The sequence below is a fragment of the Lepidochelys kempii genome, chromosome 12 (assembly GCF_965140285.1).
Source record: "Lepidochelys kempii isolate rLepKem1 chromosome 12, rLepKem1.hap1, whole genome shotgun sequence".
Classification (NCBI taxonomy): domain Eukaryota; kingdom Metazoa; phylum Chordata; order Testudines; family Cheloniidae; genus Lepidochelys; species Lepidochelys kempii.
This window is the reverse complement of record NC_136391.1, coordinates 36,149,438-36,168,739: the sequence shown is the minus strand read 5'-3', so window position 1 is coordinate 36,168,739 and position 19,302 is coordinate 36,149,438. Positions and strand designations below refer to the sequence as shown.

Below are 19,302 nucleotides of genomic sequence, written 5' to 3'. Positions count from 1 at the left end.
CACTAGCCATTCTGAACCTCAGTCCCAGCATCCCTGTGTACCCCACTCTGTCCTAAATAGCTCAGTGGTTTGAGCATTGGCCTGCTAAACCCAGGGTTGTGAGTTCAATCCTTGAGGGGGCCGTTTAGGGATCTGGAGCAAAAATTGGGGATTGGTCCTGCTTCAAGCAGGGGGTTGGACTAGATGACCTCCTGAGGTCCCTTCCAACCCTAACCTTCTATGAATCTATGAAACCTGGCTCCGCGGGCAGGGTGCTGTGATGAGCTCTCCTCCTGGGGGAAATCTGCAGCACTGGGCACAGAATTTTGTATTTTCCCTAGCAAAATACATTTTGCCTGGGAAGTGCCGCAGGTCCCCCTTTCGCCCACCAGAGGGCGCTGTGGCGCTAGACCAGTCGGCATGAACGCGCAACTGGCTGTTCTGGCACCACAGCGGCCTCTGGTGGGCACATGGCGAAACTGCAGCACTTCTTAGGCAAAATGGTTTTTATGCAGGAAAATATAAAATTATGTGAGACAGATTAATGCTGTGCTCTGCGGGTGCGCAGAATTCCCCCAGGCGTAATAGCCTGTAATGGCTGAGAGTGAGGAATTTTGAACACAAACGCCATTAAGACTCAGGGATCAGAATCTATGTTAGGTGTATATTGTTAAGCCCATGATTGGAAGAAAGGGGAGATCTAACTTTGTTGCCAAACAGGTATTGGCATGATTAATTAAGATATCACTGTGAAACCTAAGACATCAGACAGATGCCAGGAATGTTTGTTCCATGCAAATGTTTAAACAAGAGCAAACTGTGCATTATGGTTTTTCATGCTTAGTGATCTTTCTGTTTTTAATGGCTAAAGCCTGTCTAACTAGCATTTACTACAATGATTATTGCATTACTCATTCAAGATCAGGCTGGAAAGGTTCCAATTTCTAAATGTGACCCAATCCCAAAACCCTGATTCATGTTTGTGTCTTTGTTTAGCCAGGTCTTGGTTGATAAATAAAGAATTTCTGTGGTTTATGTTCTTCTAAAAAGCAACTGATTTTAAAAGTTGTCCAACAATGAATTATAAAGAGCTAACATATTTCTAAGTATGTGATAGGCAGCTAGTGCACAGTAACATATACCTAAATAATTTACAATGTATCACAGCGGCAAATGCATTATACTCTCCCCCCCCCCCCCGCCCAAGTCATTTACTAAACAACTGTCTATTTGCTACTAAGTTCAGGCTTTAAAATAATGCTTTTGCCTTGGCTGCTGAATACCTTCACTAACTGTTAAGTAATCTATTCTTAAAAGTACATGGACGTATACTGGTTTGTTTGTTTTTTAAACTACACTGTTACAACTAGCCAAGCATAATGGAAAATAAATTTCCCTTATATAAAAGTTGCCAAAATTACTATAAATGGATATCTGCACAGGCCCTTAAGCCCCTCTAATGAAACAGACAAACACTACAAGAGAACTTTATTCCCGGGGGGAACTAGATCATCTGAGACATTGGTGATGGTCTACAAAGCTTTTTAGCAATTGACATAAAGTGTGTGGGCCAGACTAGTTACCACCTGGTGCAGTGTTGGTGACCTACTTCAAAAGAATTTGCTTATCTGTGCGGCGATCTCAACTCAATTTCTAATGGAAAGGTATCCATATCAGAAAAAAAAAACCCCATCATCTTTGGCACTAATAGTCTCCTAACTCGCAGTCTGAGCATAGAAACTAAAAATGAATATGCATAGAGACTGTACTACACTCTTAGCCCTACAGGTGGCAGTCCCACCTAAACTGGGGTTAAAGCACTTTGACAAGACTTAAACTGCAGCTGCACCGTGTATCTGTTCTGCAGACACATGGGACTTCACTTTATAGGGCTGGCAGTCCAGGATCTTTCACAAGAATGATACTAATAAATAACACTGCATTTCTACTGTTTGATGGCACATTATAACCATTCAGTGCTCTGAGCAGAATGCAGATTATTTCTAAGAGATTTTTGTATTCTTAGATATAAACCACAAACTTTCTATTAGAAGTATTGGTAGGACTATTTAATATTTGCACATGGTGTTGTAGGTTTGAGTTCACTGATGGACATCCCTTTTAAAGAAGTGCTGTCATCGTCTCTTACTTTTTCTGGTTCTGCTTCTGGTACAATTGTAGACAGACTAACAAATCTGGGTAGTTTACCACAAAATGTTCTGTGCCCATTTTGTAATGACTTCTAGGGACAAAGAAATCAAGGAGATTGTCGGAGGGATTGTCAAGGATCATCTGGCCCTCCGACTACTACCCCGTGCAACTCATCCATGTGGGCACTAATGATACTGCGAGGTATGACCCTCAGCAGATCAGAAGTGACTACAGGGCTCTGGGAGTAAGGGTGAAGGAATTGGGAGCACAGGTGGTGTTCTCGTTGATCCTTCTGGTCAAGGGTAGGGGCCTCGGCAGAGACAGACACATCCTGGAGATGAATTCCTGGCTGCGATGATGGTGTCATCAGGAGAGCTTCGGCTTCCTTGACCCCGGGATGCTGTTCCAGGAAGAAGGACTGCTAAGCAGAGATGGGGTCCACCTATCGGGGAAGGGGAAGAGCATATTTGGATATGGACTAGCTAACCTCATGAGGAGGGCTTTAAACTAGGTTCGAAGGGGGCAGGTGACCAAAGCCCACAGGTAGGTCAAAAACATGGAGACCTGGGAGAAAGGTCAGAATCTGGGGGGAGCCTGGGTTGTTACAGCAGGGATAAGGGAGAGACAAGACAGAACTGGGAGTGGGGGGGGGAATCAAATCACTATCTTAGATGTCTGTATACTGATGCGAGAAGTATGGGGAATAACCAAGAAGAACTCAAAATGCTAGTAAATAAACACAACAATGACATAGTTGGCAGCACAGAGACTTGGTGGGATAATACGCATGATTGGAATATTGGTATAGAAGGACAGGCAGGGAAAAAGGAGAGGAGGTTAAAAATGTATATACTTAGACTGAGGTTGAGATGGAAATAGGAGACAGACTTGCTGAAGTTTCTGGGTAAGGATAAAAGGGGTAAAAACCAGGGGTGATGTCATGGTAGGGGTCTACTATATAGACCACCTAATCAGGAAGGAGAGGTGGATGAGGCTTTTTTAAAATAATTAACAAAATCATCCAAAGCCCAGGACTTGGTGGTGATGAGGGACTTCAACTACCCAGACATCTGTTGGGAAAATAACGCAGCAGGGCACAGCTTATCCAACAAGTTCTCGGAGTGCATTGGAGACAATTTTTTATTTCAGAAGGTGGAGAAAACTACCAGCGGAGAGGCTGTTCTAGATTTGATTTTGACAAAGAGGGAGGAACTGGTTAACAATTTGAAAGTGAAAGGCAGCTTGGGTGAAAGCTATCATGAAATGATGCAGTTCATGATTCAAAGGAGTGGTAGGAGGGAGACCAGCAAAATAAAGACAGTGGATTTCAAGAAGGCAGACTTTAGCAAACTCAGGGAGTTAGTAGGTAAGATCCCATGGGAAATAAGTCTAAGGGGAAGAACAATTGAAGACAGTTGGCAGTTTTTCAAAGAGACATTATTAAGGGTACAGGAGCAAATGATCCCACTGCGTAGGAAAGATAGGAAGCATGGCAAGAGACCACCCTAGCTTAACCAGGAGATCTTCAATGATCTAAAAAGAGTCCTACAAAAAGTGGAATCTTGGTCAAATTACAAAGGATGAATATAAACAAATAACACAAATATGCAGGGACAAAATTAGAAAGGCCAAGGCACAACACGAGATCAAACTAGCTAGAGACATAAAGGGGTAACAAGCAGTGATGAGCTGCCAAAATCTTAACAACCGGTTCCCTCCTCACCCCATGAGGGGTCGTTGGCCACCCCCGCCCCTGGGACCCCAGCCCCATCCACCTCCCTCCCCTGTCCCCTGACTGCCCCCAGAACTGGGCAGGAGGATCTTGTGGGCCACCGTAGTGGGTGCCCACCCCGCCCTGCCCCTAAGAGCCAGAGGCACCTGCCGGGCAGCTCCCAGGAAGCATCCAGCAGGTCCCTCTGGCTCCTAGGGGTGGGGTAGCGTAGCTGGCGGGGAGCAGGGGGAGCAGCCGCTCTCCCCACTGATCACATCGAAAGTGGCACCTTACGCACCGACTCCGTGTGTGCTCCGGGGCTGGAGCACCCACGGGGAAAATTTGGTGGGTGCAGAGCTCTGCCTCTGCTCTGCCTCCGCCTCCACCTCTGCCCCTGAACGCGCCGCCCCGCTCTGCTTCTCTGCCGCCCCGGCCCCCACTTCCCACAAATCAGCTGTTCGCGTGGGAAGCCTGGGAGGGCTGAGAAGCAGGCGGCGGCTTCCTGCTCAGGCTGAGGGTGGCAGAGGTGAGCTGGGGCGGGGAGCGGTTCCCCTGCACCGCCCCCCCCCGGGTTACATGCTGTGCGGCGGGCGGACCTCCTCGCATCCCCACTCCCCCGCCCGAGCTCCCCTCTGCTCCACCTCTGCCACCCTCAGCCTGAGTGTGAAGCCGTGGCCTGTTTCTCAGCCCTCCCCAGCTTTCTGCGTGAACAGCTGATTCGCGGGAAACCGGGGCGGGGTGGGCGGAGAAGCAGAGAGGGGCGGTGCGTTCAGGGGAGGAGGTGGAGGCGGAGCAGAGGTGAGCTGGGGCCGGCAGGGAGCTGCCGGTGGGTGCTCTGCACCCACCAAATTTTCCCCGTGGGTGCTCCAGCCCCGGAGCACCCACGGAGTCGGCGCCTAAGGCACCACTTTTGGCCAGTTGTTAAATTTAGAAGCCCTTTTAGAACCGACTGTCCATCGCAGGACAACAGGTTCTAAAAGGGCTTCTAAATTTAATAACCGGTTCCAGCGAACCGGTGAGAACCGGCTCCAGCTCACCACTGGTAACAAGAAAACATTCTACAAATACATTAGAAGCAAGAGGAAAATCAAGGACAGGGTAGGCCCATTACTCATTGGGGGCGGGGGCAGAATAATAACAGAAAATTTGGAAATGGCAGAGGTGCTTAATGACTTCTTTGCTTCAGTTTTCACCAAGAAGGTTGGTGGTGATTGGACGTCTAACGTAGTGAATGCCAGTGAAAATGAGGTAGGATTACAGGCTAAAATAGGAAAAGAACAAGTTAAAAATTACTTAGACAAATTAGATGTCTTCAGGTCACCAGGGCCTGACGAAATGCATCCTAGAATACTCAAGGAGCTGACTGAGGAGATATCTGAGCCATTAGCGATTATCTTTGAAAAGTCATGGAATATGGAAGGGATTCCAGAAGACTGGAAAAGGGCAAATATAGTGCCAATCTATAAAAAGGGAAATAAGGACAACCTGAGTAATTACAGACCAGTCAGCTTAACTTCTGTATCCGGAAAGATCATGGAGCAAATAATGAAGCAATCAATTTGCAAACTTCTAGAAGAAAATAAGGTGATAAGTTTAAAGTATAAAGGTTGTGGATGATACCAAGATGGAAGGGGTTGAAAGTGCTTTGGAGGACAGGGTAAAATTCAGAATGATCTGAACAAACTGGAGAAATGGTCTCAAGTAAATAGGATGAAATTCAATAAGGACAAATGCAAAGTACTCCATTTAGGAAGAAACAATCAGTTGCACACATATAAAATGGGAAATGACTGCCTAGGAAGGAATACTGCAGAAAGGGATCTGGGGGTCATAGTGGACCACAAGCTAAATATGAGTCAACAGTGTAACACTGTTGCAAAAAAAGCAAACATCATTCTGGGATGTATTAGCAGGAGTGTTGTAAGCAAGACACGAGAAGTAATTCTTCTGCTCTACTCCACGCTGATTAGGCCTCAACTGGAGTATTGTGTCCAGTTCTGGGGGCCACATTTCAGGAAAGATGTGGACAAACAGGAGGAAGTCCAGAGAAGAGCAACAAAAATGATTAAAGGTCTAGAAAACGACTTATGAGGGAAGATTGAAAACAATTGGGTTTGTTTAGTCTGGAAAAGAGAAGACTGAGAGGGGACATGATAATAGTTTTCAAGTACATAAAAGGTTGTTACAAGGAGGAGGAAGAATTGTTCTTCTTAACCTCTGAGGATAGGACAAGAAGCAATGGGCTTAAATTGCAGCAAGGGAGGTTTAGGTTGGACTTTAGGAAAAACTTCCTAACTGTCAGGATGGTTAAGCACTGGAATAAATTTCCTAGGGAAGCTGTGGAATCTCCATCATTGAAGATTTTTAAGAGCAGGTTAGACAAACACCTGTCAGGAATGGTCTAGATAATACCTAGTCCTGCCATGAGTGCAGGGGACTGGACTAGACGACCTCTCGAGGTCCCTTCCAGTCCTATGATTCTATGAAACTCTCTCTCCAAATATCTGTTTTGACAGTCCAATGCACTCTGCTTTGCTCAATATAGGACCCAATTATCAAACTTCTCCAGGTCTCTTCCAGTCCCATGATTCTACGATATAGCTCAAGTTTCTAAGACAGACCTGTCACATACATGCATTTATAACAAAACACAGATGTCACTGCAAAACTCCACAGCCTGGAAACTGGAGAGCTGAAGGTTCCACTCTATTCGACATTGGTGAGGTCTCATCTGGAGTACTGTGTCCAGTTTTGGGCCCCACACTACAAGAAGGATGTAGAAAAATTGGAAAACGTCCAGCGGAGGGCAACAAAAATTATTAGGGGACTGGAACACATGACTTATGAGGAGAGACTGAGGGAACTGGGATTGTTTAGTCTGCGGAAGAGAAGAATGAGGGGGGATTTGATAGCTGCTTTCAACTACCTGAAAGGGGGTTCCAAAGAGGATGGCTCTAGACTGTTCTCAGTGGTAGTGGATGACAGAACAAGGAGTAATGGTCTCAAGTTGCAGTGGGGGAGGTTTAGGTTGGATATTAGGAAAAACTTTTTCACTAGGAGGGTGGTGAAACACTGGAATGTGTTACCTAGGGAGGTGGTGGAATCTCCTTCGTTGGAAGTTTTTAAGGTCAGGCTTGACAAAGCCCTGGCTGGGATGATTTAGTTGGGGATTGGTCCTGCTTTGAGCAGGGGGTTGGACTAGATGACCTTCTGAGGTCCCTTCCAACCCTGATATTCTATGATTCTATGAAAGATGCTGGCTCCTTGTGGAAACTCACCTTGTTCCAGAGCTGCTTCTGTAACTATGTGAGCTGACCTAGCTGGGCTCCTTTGCCTGCCACGTCCCCGATGCATTGAGAGTGCTCTTCAGAGAATTGGGAGCTGGCAGGAACGGACGGCTCCTTCCACCTAGAGCCAGAATTAGGAATGAGCTGCCCAGGTGTATCTCTAGAAGTACAGAAACGATGCATGTTATGCCACAGTGGTAGGGAAGACAAGGAGTAAGACAGCCTTTCTGTCATGAATACTACATTCTCAAAAATATGTCACTCCGCGCAGGTTAGGCTAGATCAGTGGATCTCAACCTATTTACCATTGTGGGCCGCATGCACACTATATATTACCTATACGGCCCTGAGGATGTCACATGAGCCGCAGCTGTGTGCTGATTGGGCTACAAGCGGCCCATGGGCCACAGGTGGAGAACCGCTGGTCTAGATGACCATGGTGGTCCCTTCTGGCCTCAAAGTCTATGAGTCTAATGAGCTATCTGGTTACCTGGCAACAGTCTTAGACCACAGTTTTCAAAAGTAACTGATGTTCCATTGGAGTCCAGTTTTAGATATCTTAAAGGAGTCCAGTTTTCAGAAAGTGCTGAGCACCCATCCTCTGAACATCATGACCCTTTAAGGTGTTTGAAATTGAGTCCCAAGAATCATTACTAATTTTGCAAAAACATGGGCTTAATCTTTTACTGGATTATCCAGGGAATCAGAAATAATCATACTTCTCAGCACAGCTGAGTGAACAATTTGCAGTGAAGGATGCATTTGGTGACTGTATCCTTTTCTCCTGTTCACAAGTTGTGACAATTTGAGTAATCTGTCTATGCACAGTTTATGAATTCTGGTTAATTTTATACAACTGCTGTATCATCAAAGGCCTCACTGTGTAGTGAGTCAACCGTGGGCAGATAGGGTCCTTGACATATCACAGAGTAAACAAAAAGAAGGGATTAACCATAACAGCTGGGCTCTGGCTGAACAGTGGGTATGCTAAGGGGGATGCCTGAGCTGAAAAACCCGTTCAACCAAGTTTATCTGCAGGGGAGTGGAGAACGGAAAATCCCCCAACAGGAAAACACAAAAACCAGGGGCTACTGCTCACATTTAAAAACCCAGAGGGACTCAGAGAAAAGGGATGCTTAGGCAGGAGAGGAACAGAAGAACATGCTTTCATAGCAGAGGGGGTCTTCTTCGACTATGGGACCAGCCAAACCAAAGGAAGCTGGTTGGAAGAGTGAGAGAACTCCATGTTCCAGAGGAGGAGCCATAATGAGAAAGGTGCAGGAGAGAGGGACTTGGGATCCTGAAAGGACATTGCTCCAAATCCTGAAGAACACTCCAGAATGGTAAGGAAACTGAGGCAGGGATGGCATAGAGATGTTGTGTTGTTTAGTTTAGACCTATATACTTCTTGTGCTGTCTCAAGTAAAGAGTAATTGTTTTAAAATCCCTTTTGCAGAGTCTGGGTGTTATGTGCTTCATCTATGATGTGCCCCTGGAGCAGTAAACTGTCATCCAGAGTGACCCCAAGGCTGGAGCTGTAAGAAAGGGTGTGCTTAAGCAACTGGGGATTCTGGGGGAGCTGGCCTAAGTCACTGGGTCTAGGCATTTGGACCCTAGGCTCTCAGCTCTCAGAAGGCAGTGCAAAAAGGAGGAGCTGCACCGCCAGAGTGTGCCTCAGGACCAGGGGTGAAAGTGAGCCAATACAGGCCAGTACTGGGTACTGGTAAGAACCCGCACCGGCCCATACCCAGCCCACATCAAAGCACTGTAGTGGCAGCACTGTAATGTCCCTGCCCCTTTTGCCTCCCCTGGCGGCAGCCCTGCTGGTAGGGTCCGTACCAGCTGGGCCGCCAACGGGGACCCTGCAGTGCTTTAACGTCCCTGCCCCTTTTGCCATCCCCGCCACCAAGGGGCGGGGGGCAAAGGGAGCAGCTGCCCTGGGGCTGGCGATTTAAAAGGGCCTGGGGCTCCAGCAGCGGCGGCCGGAGCCCCGGGCCCTTTAAATCAACATGGGAGCCCCAGGCGGGGCAGGCCAGGCGGCCTGGAAGGACTGGGTGGGGAATGCTGATCCCCCAGCCCCGCCGCTTCCACCCAAGGCCCCGCCCCTTCCAGGGGCCGGAGCCGCCCTGGCTCCGTACTGGTAAGTGTCCTGACTTACTTTCACCCCTGCTCAAGACCCAGGCCACATGGCATGTGGGCCCAAAGCAACAGCCTGGTGAATGGCCAGCAGGGGGAGCTTTACCAGCGCTGTGACCAAAGTTATCCATGAACAAACGATGAGTTTATTCATACTTTGTCTGCTACTTGCAGTTGTTTGACAAATCTTTCCGCTGAACAAATTTCAGCCTTGAGATGGTTAAAGTGCTGTTTGTGAATGGATAATGCTTGTGATTCATTATTTACATAATGCGAGAGGCCACCCAATTTGACATAGTCTCCTTCATTTTCCCAGAGCGGATGGCCTTCCAACTCACAAAGCCAGCAGGAGATTCAAAGATGGCTGCACACGCCCGTGGTGCACACATAGACACAAGAATACATGCATAAGTATTCAGGACAGTTTTGCTTTGAAAAAATGTTCTTTGGAACAAACGGTGCTTATGGAAACATTCACAGAAAGCAAACAACAGAGAACACCAAGGTTGGCAATTCATGTGTGACTTTTGTTCGAAAGCATATTTGTTTTCTGTCTCCACTCGGCTCTCAGTATAAGAATAATTTCTCTACTCCTGTATACCAGGATCTCACCTGTAATAAAATTCAACCAAGCCCCAGCCTGGGACTGTTTGATTCAGTTGGAAATCAGCAATGCACTCATGGAATACTCCTTCTCCGGTTAAACCATTATATACCACAGGGCGAGCCTGCTTGTCAAGTATAGCACGAACCTCAAAGAACTGGCCACCTTGGGAAGGAAAAATGTAGGCAGGTTTCCTTGAACATATGACAGAGTACTTAGTAAAGATGAAACTAGCTTCATGTTGATTTCATACAGTTCCCCCATCCCTAAACCTTTTTTTAAAAAAACATTTCTAAGTATTTTGTGTACATTTTGAACATTTTTTCTAAAGCTTCTTTGGCCCTCCACCATTCTAGGTGTTTTCGAGCAGCTGGTTCCCAAGCCAAAATGTGAGCTTTGACCAAGGGAGACTGGAAATTGCCGCACTCATTTCCCAGCTAGTTAAACCTGAGCAACACAGGGATGTTCAGCACAATTGGGGATTTGAAATCCTGTCTGGTACAGCTACCTGAGGCTCCTGGCCACCAAAGAATTTCAGATGTGCTTATACGTAAGCACTCCAATAGCCTCACTGAAGTCAATGTGACTACTCCAATGCTTAAAGTTAAGCACATGTGTGGGTATGTTTATGCAGCAACTAGACACCCGTGGCTGACCCATGCCAGCCAACTCAGGCTCATGGGGCTCAGGCTGCAGCCTGAGCTCTGGGACCCTCCCACCTTGCAGGGTCCTAGAGCCTGGGCTCCAGCCCAAGCCCAGAAGTCTACACAGCAATGAAACAGCCCTGCAACCCAAGCCCAAGTGCATGCCCAGTTGCTGTGTAGACATACTCTGTACGTCTTTGCAGATCAAAAAGAGTCTGGTAGCTGGATCCTTTGAGAGGTAACCACACACAATTAAACCAAAATAGGATCAATACAATTATAATAGTGACTTGTAGCAGGGTGTTCTGCCTTTTGAAGAGACAGTCTGGAACTTACAACCAGTACAGTCTGGGTGCAATCATGGAGCACCCTGCCCCACCCTTGGGGTTAGGCCCTAGAAACAAGAAAAGGGAGCTTAGTGAGAGAGGAGACCAGAAGCCATGCTGACTGCAGGCCCCCCACATCACAAGCCTTACCTAGGCCCTAGAAACTTTGTTTTTCTAACCATACGTTTACTTGCTCTGACTCAAGGCCCTAACTCCTAGAACATTTTAGAAGCACTAGGAACTCTGCTGACTGGGTTGGTTTGGAGTGGGGACATGCTCGTTAGTTTGATTTTGGCCTCCCCCTCCTTGTATTCTGTACATGAGCTTTCTGGAAAATACAGCAATCGATTAGCGCATCTTGCAAAATTCCCCTTGCTTGTACCTGTCTTATAATTCAGTGAAATTATATCCTAGACTCTAAAGCATTTTGTTTAGTACTGAAAAAACTGAAGATGGTCTGACTTCCTTTAACTTACCTGCAGTGAAACTGACTTGGTATAAATCTCTGATAATACCATCATCAGCCATTTCAGCCAGTGAGGCATTGGACCAGTCAATGCCAGCCTTCTTCCCATCGGGGAAAAGAACATAACCTACAGTGAGACTGAGAGAAAGAAAAAACAGAACACGCCTGGTGCAGGCCACTGTTCCTGATGCTCAATTAAAATGAACAACCTCTTTCATGGAACAGACTGCTGGCTCTTTAATGGAGGCTACAGGGCAGTACCACCCTAATTCTGATTCAGCACAGAACTGAGGATGTGTGGTTCCCAAAGGAACCCTGGGAACTGCAGATGGGTGGTAATGCATGCTGGGAAAGGGAGCAAGGAAATTAAAGATCTCTTTGCTCTCTCGAACAAAGAGTAGGCAAGAGGCAAGACTTACAGTGAGGCTCTTGAGAGGAAGACGGTGAAGGGATGTAAGAGCCAGTTGGATAGAAGGGTCAGTAGTCAAAAAGGCTGACAATGTTACGAGCTATTAGAAGATATAGAAAATAAGACAGAAAATACCATATTGCCACTATATAAATCCATGGTGTTCCCCCACCTTGAATACGGTCCAGACCTGGCCACCCCATCTCAAAACGTAAAACAGGAAAAAGTTCGGAGAAAGGCAACAAAGATGATCAAGGGTATGGAATGGCTCCATACGAGGAGAGATTAAAGAAGTTAGGGCTGTTCAGTTTAGAAAAGAAACGATTAAGGGGATATGATAGAGGTCTATAATTTCATGAATGGTGTGGAAAAAATGAATAGATACAGCACAAAAACCGGGGGTCACACAATGTAATTAATAGGCAGCAGGTTTAATGCAAACAAGACAAAATACTTTTTCACACAATGTACAAATAACCTGTGGAACTCATTGCCAGGGGATGTTGTGGAGGCCAAAAGTATAAATGGGTTCAAAAAAGAACTAGCTAAGTTCATGGAGAATAGGTCCATCAAAGGCTGTTAGCTAAGTTGGTCAGGGATGCAACCCCATAATCAGGGAGACCCTGAAGCTCTGACTGCCAGAAGCCAAGAGGGAAAGACAGGGCTGGATCTCTCCAAAATTTCCCTGTTCTGTACATGCCCTCTGAGGCTCTGGTACTGGCCATTATCAAAGACAGGATATTGTGCTAGATGGCCCACTAGTCTGACCCAGTATGGCAGTTCTTATGAACCTCAGGGAAGGGGAATTTTTATGGACTTTACTTCAGAGCTGGGGGGCTGGCTAGAAAGGGTTGTGAAGAACCTGAGAAAAGATGATGTTAGGCTAAAAATCCAGAAGTCATCAAATCCAGGAAGGGGGGTTCTAAAGTTTGAGTCTAAGCATTGCAAGAGGATACTTGTTGAAAACATACTCTCTAGCCCATTTCACCGGAAACTTTACACCGCCTGCCTTTAAGCTGTAAACTGATTCCTCCGTGTAAAAAGACTGAGACCCCTGGATTTATTTCCCCACAATGACTCCTGATTTGTTTGTATCCTCTGGGCAACTCACTTAACCACTCCACTTCAATTTGCCCATCAGTAAAATGGTTATAATGTGTCCTGATTCATGAAGTTGCTGTGAGATTTTATTAATGTCAGTAAAGTGCTTTGAGATTTCAGATGCTATATAAGTACTTTCTTCTTAATAGCTGCATTAGTCTCACACAGACTACAAATGGCCAGATTTCGAATGCTTGCCTCCAATCTTTCACTTGCAAGTGCACATAAAATAACCTGGATGTCTGGAAGTGGTCAACTGCCAATAAATCATATACTTAGACAGCTGAATGATCTAAATAGAGATTGCAAATAACTGAAGGCAAAAGCTGGACCCATGATTATTTGCAGCCACAAAACTTTGGGGGCAAAACCCAAGGCCCGGCTGTGGTCTGGAAGAAAACCTGGCCATACCAGTGCAGAAGAAGGCAGGTATAAGTTCCACAGACTGCTTGAACTTACTGTGTTGTAGTTGCTGGTATGGAAACAACAGTTAAGTGTGCTGACGTCCCACCCTGCAAGAAAAAGAGCGGAGCTGGGAAAGTATTCTCATTGCTTGGAGCAGATGAGACCCCTGAGTTTATGATGCTACCAATCAACATAATTCCTATTTGCCACTTTTCTTCCAGAAAGCCGCTGATCTCCTAAAATGAGAGATTCCAGGGAAGACCACGCGTATGCAGCATTTTACTATTGCATGTCGCCAAACTTTCTTGATATATCATCTTAAGTACCAGACATTTTATATTTCCCATGAAGAGCATTCAGTAAATGTGAGGCAGACACTTCAAACCAGACACAGTAAGGACTAACCTGGATGCAGCCGTGATGTTTAATGGCTTTTATGTGGTTTTATGTATTTTTGGCCTAGCATAAGGGCATTGCATGGAAGAAGCCCTGGAGATGAATGGGAGAAGGATACCCAAAGGGATCACAGAAGGACCACGCAGCCAGCAGGAGCAAGATGATGAGAACAGGCAGTAGCAGCAGTAAGGAATGAAAGCTGACACAGAAGTAAGGACTAGACGTGTCTGAGAAAACATAGGGAAAATGTTAAATAAAGAAGCAAATGCACCTTTATTCTTTTCATACCTGCCCCTACCTTGATTCTAAGGCTCTAGAGCAGAGGTGGGCAAACTACGGCCCGCGGGCCACATCCGGCCCATGGGACCGTCCTGCCTGGCCCCTGAGCTCCTGGCCAGGGAGGCTAGCCCCCAGCCCCTCCCTCGCTGTCCCCTCTCCCCTGCAGCGACGCCGCTGCGGCTTGCGCCCACCCACCTCCCAGGATTTCCAATAAGCCAGTCCTGCCGCTGGCATGGTAAGGGTGGGGGAGTTGGATAAGGGGCAGGAGGTCCCAGGGGGGCAGTCAGGGGACAGGGGTGGTTGGATGGAGTAGAGGTTCGGGGAGGGGAGGCAGTCAGGAGACAGGGAGCAGGGGGGTTGGATAGGGAGCGGGGTCCTTGGGGGTCCAGGGAGGGGGGCGACAGGGAGCAGGGGGGGTTGGATAGGGGGTGGGATCCTGGGGGGGGCAGTTAGGGACGGGGGTCCTGGGAGGGGGTGGTCAGGGGAGAAGGAGTGTGGGGGGCGGGGGGGTTGGATAGGTCGAGGGTCCCAGGAGGCCTGTCAGGGGATGGGGGTGTGGATAGGGGTCGGAGCGGTCAGGGGACAAGGAGCAGGTGGGGTTGGATGGATCGGGGATTCTGAGGGGGGCAGTCAGGGGGAGGGAAGTGGAAGGGGGCAGATAGGGGGTGGGGGCCAGACTGTTTGCGGAGGCACAGCCTTCCCTGCCCAGCCCTCCATATCGTTTCACAACCCCGATGTGGCCCTCGGGCCAAAAAGTTTGCCCGCCCCTGCTCTAGAGTACGTTCCTTTCCTGCAATTATCGTGTAGATTTCAGCCCATCGTGAGTTGCATATACACACAAAGGAAGGGTATGCCAACACTCTTCCAGTCAAACACTTACTCCTTCCTATCAGAGCAAACACATGGACCGCTTCTAATCAAAAGGATGTGGTGGAAATAATTTTAACTTCTGAGGGTATGTATACACTGCAAAAAATAGACCCACGACAGCAAGTCTCAGAGTCCAGCTCAACTGCCTTGGGCTCACGCTATGGGGCTGGAGCCTGGACCCTCACTTGGTTTCAGCGTGTGAACTCCAGCCAGAGTAGGAATGTCTACACTGCTATTTTAAGCCCCATAGCATGAGTCAGTTGATCCAGGCTCTGAGACTCACTGCAGGGAGGATGGGGAGGTGTTCAGTGTAGGCATACCCTCCGTAACTGTAAACAAATTGCTGTGGGGGTATCACCTGGTGATAAGAACCTATAATCCGGTTCTTCGGTCCTACCCTATGACACATCTGCACAATGCTGCATGTTTACTCAAGGCAGATGCTCATTCATGCATACAAGATTTTACAAGGCATGCAGTGATGTTGGCCAGGTAGGATTGAGCCCTCTCATTCTGTTCATTTGCTTGGGAGTTTATCTCTGGATGCTGACATTTTGGAATTCCCTACACCTGTATCAACACAGGAGATGCCTTCTGAGAAGCCTTTGCCTGGCAAGATGCCCAAGCTTGGATTCCCCTCGGTAATAATTCCACCAGGCCAGCTGCTCATACCAGGCTGTTTCCGCACATTCCCTCAGCATAGCCACAACAAATGTAGCCTGGGAAAGAGAGCTGAGCAAACAGTATGGAAATATTTGCAGAGACTTTTATTTTGGAGCTGACTTCGAACATTGCAAACCCTCAGCTGGCCTAAATCAGGGTAACTCCAAGTTCATTGACATCAAAGGAGCCGTGCCAATTTACAGGAGCTGAGGATCTGTCCCCAGAAGTCACCCGCAGAGATGGGCAGTGTGTTGCAGGGACCCACAGCCAGATCAAAACAAGATGTCTGGCAAAGGAGGAATGAGAAATTGAGAAGCTAGGGAAATAAATTTAAGTGCACTCTGGGGGGATTCCATATACAAGGACATTTTATAAAACCTCCCTCCTGCTATTTCAGGGGTGGGACTGTGGTGAAGCTCCTGATAACAGAGAAGTTGCAAATCAGAATCGGATGTATAAAGATGTATAAAGTTTTGAGTGAAACATGAGAGGAAACAAACAGATGTTTTAGAAGCAGTTTCCCTAGGCATGGAAAATGGCAAGAGTGGTTTTTTTCACCTAGACGCACACCCTTCGAGGAAATGAAATATAACCTTCAAAAAGGATTAACAGCCACTTCCTTAGAGTCCTCATGCATGAACTTTTCTAGAGAAAGCAACTAATACTGCAGGACCCACCAACGACACTCTGAGAACTCATTCTCAGTAGCACACTCGGAAGCTCCAAAGTTATTGTAAAGCGTGCAGCTCCAATCCCCTGTAGATTTCCCTTCTACAATGGGAATCCCCAGGTGGGAATCCTGCACAGTAACTTTGTGCCACACCCTCAAATCGAGGTGGAAGGGGCAGGGAAAGGAGGAGGAGTTGGCAATCCCAGAGGAAAGGGTGTGTGGCTGGGGCATCCCTGTACCTGGCAATCCCCAGCTGCAGGAGCAGTCCCTTGGGGTTGTGACATCCAAGCATAAATTAGAGCAGTGCTCAAATTTGTACCAAGGCATGGGACTGGTCAGACCAAATGGAAGGAACTTAAAAATGGCTTGAAGTGGGAGGGAGGGATGGGGGGTGGAAGGCGTTCTGTGCCAAGCACAACTCAGACAGACCAGAGGATCTGAACCATTATCTGATGTCTCAGAGGATGGCAACTGCCCACCCCTGCACCTAGCAAATTGCACAATGTCACTATCTCAAGTTGATCATTTACCATTAATCTTCTTGTGTGTTCATTGTATAAACAAATATCTCAGAAATGCTTAACGAGGTCAGAGTCCAGGAAGCACGTGCTACTGAGAACTAGTTCAGTGAGTGTTAATGATAGGTTTGGCAACGAGACAACTTGCTAAAAGGCAGGGTCTAAAGATGTGGCTGTTATGGTATTTGACTTCCTCCTAGGATATTGCTTCTGGATGTTCAGACATATCCTACAAGTCGAGTGAAGTTTGCATTTGATCTCTAGAGCGCTGAAAGGCACGATAAGACCTACCTCACAATGCATCAAAATCATGACATATCGGTAAATCTCAGCCCAGTTTCGGATGCCTGGGGGAAAAAATTGAGAATATGTGCTTGAAAGTTTACCTTTCTTGAGCACTTTAAGTACAAGCATTTATATAAAGGTATCTGGCTTCCTTATCTTGAGCCACAGAAATGCTCTACCAGGCAATCACGTACTATGGTTATAAAAATGCCTATAGGGAGAAATATCAATGAAACTGTTCCTATTAAGGATTTAATTTTAGACCTGACTAATGTTAATTAGCTACAATAATAACTAGTGGCCAAACATTCCCCTTTAACTTGTTCACGGCCCCAAGCTAGCAAGCAGGGCTATATGGCTGTAGGTATCTGCCTGCCCAGTGCAGCTCAGAGGATAGAAATGCTAGGTAGTGGCATGACCCCCACAGGATAGACTCTTCTTTGCTGTAACTAGGAAAGCTCTTTAGAACTAAGTCAAATACTTAACTGTGTTAGTATCAATAGGCCAGTGTAGCCCCCTTACTCTGTACTGACCTAACCAATGCTGGGGACAGGCCTGCAGCTATGGTAAGGGTTTCCATGGATCCTAAACCCCTTTCCCCATTGTGCAGGAACCACAGAGGCTAATGCTGCCTAGAGGAAGCAGACGCCCTTGCTGAAGTGGAGGGAGGTAGGGAGGCCTGTGAATCAGGGAGGCTCAGAGTGAGTTCTCCACAAACAACACCTGTGTGGGGGGAGGTTGTAGGGCCTTATGTACCCCACTCATGGCCCCTCCATCCCATGAGCACACACTGCTTACATGCAAGGCTGGAAGGAATCTTCGACCCTAGTGGGCCCCTTAGCCAGACATTAGCACCATTTCAGAGCTGTCAGCTGGCTCCGACTGTGGGGTTGGACAAAGAAGGAGTCTTCAGCCTCTCAAATTGTCTCTCAGTCATATGGGCCATGGAGAGGGATGAAGTTTTAGGCACACCCTTTGCTAAAGGAATGCAGCTGGGAGGTCACAAGACAGAGTGTTCTTCCAGCACGAGCTTTGTTTGGTATTTAAAGTGAGAAATCATGAATGAGCTTGCAGTGGGAAGATTCTGATCATTGCATATCATAAATTCAGCTGCAAAACGTTTTTTGTTAAACAATTTTAGATCTAATCATGAAACAGGTCATTTTACAAGTCACACTTAAGAGGGGTCATGCTGCAATACTTAATAGCCAAAGCGATAACCTCTAGGCTGCCACATAATTGAATCGTTCAGGATATTGTTACCATAAGAATGGCTCCGAACACCTCTCATAGAAACCTCTTTCTTCTCATGACCTTCAATTTCAATTTCTCCTATAGACTGGCCCCATTGTTCATAACGAGAATGTTGTTCCCCATCTCTGGAAAAAAAAAGGGGGAGGAGGAGGGTGGTAAAGATCCTGCAGCTAAGAAACAAAGCTTCTTATTCAAACACACTCCCCGAACCCCAGTCAGAAAAGGGTTGATTCTGTTATGAAAGACACACAGATTTCAGAACATCTGGATCCCAGCTGCAAGTTGTCAGACATATTTTTGAGTTTTAAGAATATTGCTAAGAACCGTTCAGCCTATAAATAGGCCACACGAAAAGACACCCTGAGGCGAGAAGAAGTTCTTCCCCTCCTAAAATAAGTGCCCTCTTTTTTCCCTACAAAAGTGACAGTCCAGTAGTTGTCACTTAAAAGTCAGCATCCGTCAACAACGATCTCACTGTTTTTCCCTGTCTTTAGAACCAGGGAGACAATGTTCTTAGGCCTGTTCTTCTCTGCCTTATCAGCTGTGTCTACGGTGCGAGCGAGGGTTGTGATTCCCCTGCTCATGTACGCGCCTGGGTATAAATGGACAGTAGCATGGACCGCAGCGGCACGGCTGAGCTGAGCACCCGTTGCAGGCAAGTCTGTACTTGGCCGGGCTCAGCCAAGCCTCCACTGCTGTTCCCACGGCTACATTGCTATCTATACTCTGGGGAGCTAGGGCGAGTGTTTGCGCCCACGAGCAGGCGAATCACACGCCCTAGACATTGCCTCAGTGTAATTCTATAGTAATTTACACCTGCACAAAGTGGGAAGAGACGGTAGCATTTTTTACTCATTTCACAGACACACAGTTGCCTACACCAGATGCCAGGCAGTGGAGAAAAAGGGTCAAATCAGGATCAGAATCCCACTGTGCTAGATGTTGTAAAAAAACACCAAGGATGAAATGGTCCTTGCCCCAATGAACTTGCCACCTAAGGCCCTGTTCTTACAAAGGGCAGATCCCTGCACTCACATGAAGCCCCACTAAAGTCAATGGGATCCCATGTGAGTACCGGTACCTGCACAAATGCATACCAGGATCGGGCTCTAAATTATGTGCGTACCAACTGTTGGCAAATGCTGACT

The 19,302-nt window shown here is 47.0% G+C and overlaps 1 protein-coding gene across 5 annotated transcripts in view; it reads right to left on the bottom strand.

Annotated features, from left to right (window-relative positions):
• Positions 1-1,450: 1,450 nt before the first annotated feature.
• Positions 1,451-19,302, bottom strand: part of LOC140896380 (uncharacterized) — a 37,146-nt gene continuing 19,294 nt past the window's right edge. For 3 of the 5 annotated variants that reach the window (XM_073308095.2, XM_073308094.2, XM_078848131.1), the window contains 7 exons: positions 18,164-18,279; positions 16,907-16,962; positions 13,274-13,326; positions 11,315-11,442; positions 9,877-10,033; positions 7,120-7,288; positions 1,451-2,572 (listed from right to left, as the gene is read on the bottom strand). In XM_073308095.2, coding sequence (XP_073164196.1) covers positions 7,144-7,288; positions 9,877-10,033; positions 11,315-11,442; positions 13,274-13,326; positions 16,907-16,962; positions 18,164-18,279 — 655 coding nt within the window. In that variant the 3' untranslated portion in view covers positions 1,451-2,572; positions 7,120-7,143. Of the gene's footprint in view, positions 2,573-7,119; positions 7,289-9,876; positions 10,034-11,314; positions 11,814-13,273; positions 13,327-16,906; positions 16,963-18,163; positions 18,280-19,302 lie in introns of those variants that run through there. The other 2 variants (XM_073308097.2, XM_073308096.2) reach the window with 2 other exon arrangements.